The following is a 2,146-nucleotide window of genomic DNA, read 5'->3' on the forward strand; positions in this document are numbered from 1 at the left end:
CAAAGCGCGTTACCGGGCGGGCAAACCCCGCCGAGCGCCGCTGGTGCGAACCGGGGCACCGGGGACACCGGGGGCCTCGGGAACGGGGCTCCGCGGGCGGCACGGGGGGCTCGGCGGGGCCCCGCGAAGGCAACGCCACCGGCCCCGGCCCCGGCCCCGACGGCCGCCCCGCTCCCGGCCGGGCGCGCAGCCTGCAAAGACGACACGAGACCGGTTCCTGGGTAAATGGTTTATGTAAGTAATAAAATATTTACTATAACATAAATAGAAACGTACCCTCGCAGTCTACATTGGTTTTGCAATAGAGATACAAACAAAAACCGAAACCCAAGGGGATGGGACCGGACCGAACCCACCAACGGGAGGGTGCGAGCTCCGCGCACGGTTAGAAATAAATAGAGACGGGCCGGGAAATGGTGTCGAAGCGTCCCCCCGGCCGCGCGAGGAGGGGAATAAATTAGAGATCGCAAACCTTTGGCTACTGCTGCGGCGGCCGCGGCGGCTCCGGCGGGAGAATAAATAGAGCGCGGGGCGCGGACCGGGCGGCCGGGCCAGTCTGAGAATAAATTAAAGCGCGTCCTCCGCCGCCCGCCGAGCCGCCGTCGGGGCCGCGGGGGCCCGGGCAGTCACTGCACGGCGCCGGGCAGCGCGTGGTGTAGCGGCGACGTGTCCGCCTGTGCGTAAACGTCCTCCATCGGGGGGTGCGGGACCCCGGCCGGCGTCATCCGCTTCTCCTTCTGCCGCCGGTTGCAGAACCAGACCCGCACCACCTCTTTCTCCAGCTGGAGGGAGTCCGCCAGGGAGGTGATCTCGTGCGCCGAGGGCTTGGGGCACTTGAGGAAGTGGTTCTCCAGGGCGCCCTTGACGCCCACCTCGATGGACGTCCGCTTCTTGCGCTTCCGACCCTGCGCCGCGATCTTGTCCAGGTTGGTGGGGCTGCCCGTGCTGGAGTCCGTCTCCTCCAGCCACTTGTTGAGCAGCGGCTTCAGCTTGCACATGTTCTTGAAGCTCAGCTGCAGCGCCTCGAACCGGCAGATCGTGGTCTGCGAGAAGACGTTCCCGTACAGGGTGCCCAGCGCCAGCCCCACGTCGGCCTGCGTGAAGCCCAGCTTGATCCGCCGCTGCTTGAACTGCTTGGCGAACTGCTCCAGGTCGTCGGAGCTGGGCGCGTCCTCGTCCGACGGCTCGGGCGGACCCAGCGGCGGCGGCGATGCCGCCAGTTCGTGCCCGCCCGCCTCCTCGGCGCCCAGCGGGTCGCGCAGCCCGTGGTGCAGCGCGGGAGCCGGCGGGCCCAGCATCCCGTTGAGGCCCGCGTAGGGCTGCGCGTAGAGCAGCGGCTGCCCCGACGGCGGGGACATGGGCGGCAGGTGGTGCGCGCCGCCCTGCGCCCACCCGCCCGCCGCGCCGCCCGCCGCCGGCTGCGGCACCAGATGCGGGCGGTGGTGGAAGGCGGCGGCGGACAGCTCTTCGCGGGGCCCTGGCGGGCCGTTCTTGGCGTGCTCGGCGGGCGGGAGGTGCGCGCCCCCGCCGCCCCCGCCGCTGCCCCAGTCCGTGCCGGCGCTGGGCAGCCACTGGTGGTGCGCCAGCCCGACGGCGTGCCCGGCGGCGGGGGCCAGCCCCTGCAGGTACTCGTGGTGCATCATCTTCTGCACCTCGCGGTACGTGGTGCCCTGGTGCAGGCGGTCGCTGTCGGGGTGCATGAGCGCGGCGGAGCGCGGCAGGTACTGCGCGGCGGCGGCCATAGCGAGTGCGCCCGCCGGCTTTACCGCCGCGCTTTAGAGCCGCGCGCCGGGGCGCGGGGCCGCCGCGCGCCGGCCCCGCCCCCGCCGCCCCATTGGCCCGCCTGCCTCCGCGGGTGGCCCGCGCCGCGTCGCCATTGGGCGCCGCCCCGCGCTCCGCGCCGCCATTGGCCGGCGGCATCGGCCGGCGGGGGCGCTCGGCGGGGCAGCCCCGCGGCGCAGCGGCCGCCGATTGGCTGAGGGCGGTTCATTCATGCCGAGCGGCCGCGTGGGCCGCGCGCGAGCGCCTCGCCCGGGGGGGATCGCGGGACCCTCGGCCCGGGGGGCTCCGGTGGTGCGGGGAGGGGGGGACGTGGCCCTTCCGCAGCCGATGTGCGGGGCGGCCGCTGGCGCTTAGCCACTCGACG

The 2,146-nt window shown here is 72.8% G+C and overlaps 1 protein-coding gene across 1 annotated transcript; it reads right to left on the bottom strand.

The window, feature by feature from the left end:
- Positions 1 to 551: 551 nt before the first annotated feature.
- POU3F1 (POU class 3 homeobox 1) lies at positions 552 to 1,742 on the bottom strand. The gene has a single exon (XM_017828310.1). The coding sequence runs from the start codon at positions 1,740 to 1,742 to the stop codon at positions 627 to 629; it is 1,116 nt and encodes a 371-aa protein (XP_017683799.1). The 3' UTR covers positions 552 to 626.
- Between the last annotated feature and the right edge of the window lie 404 nt (positions 1,743 to 2,146).

This window comes from Lepidothrix coronata, unplaced genomic scaffold (assembly GCF_001604755.1).
Source record: "Lepidothrix coronata isolate B3197 unplaced genomic scaffold, Lepidothrix_coronata-1.0 Scaffold147, whole genome shotgun sequence".
NCBI lineage: Eukaryota > Metazoa > Chordata > Aves > Passeriformes > Pipridae > Lepidothrix > Lepidothrix coronata.

What these genes read in the sequence shown, in the direction of transcription:
- POU3F1 (XM_017828310.1), bottom strand. Translation starts at nt 1,742, where the DNA reads ATGGCCGCCGCCGCGCAGTACCTGCCGCGCTCCGCCGCGCTCATGCAC.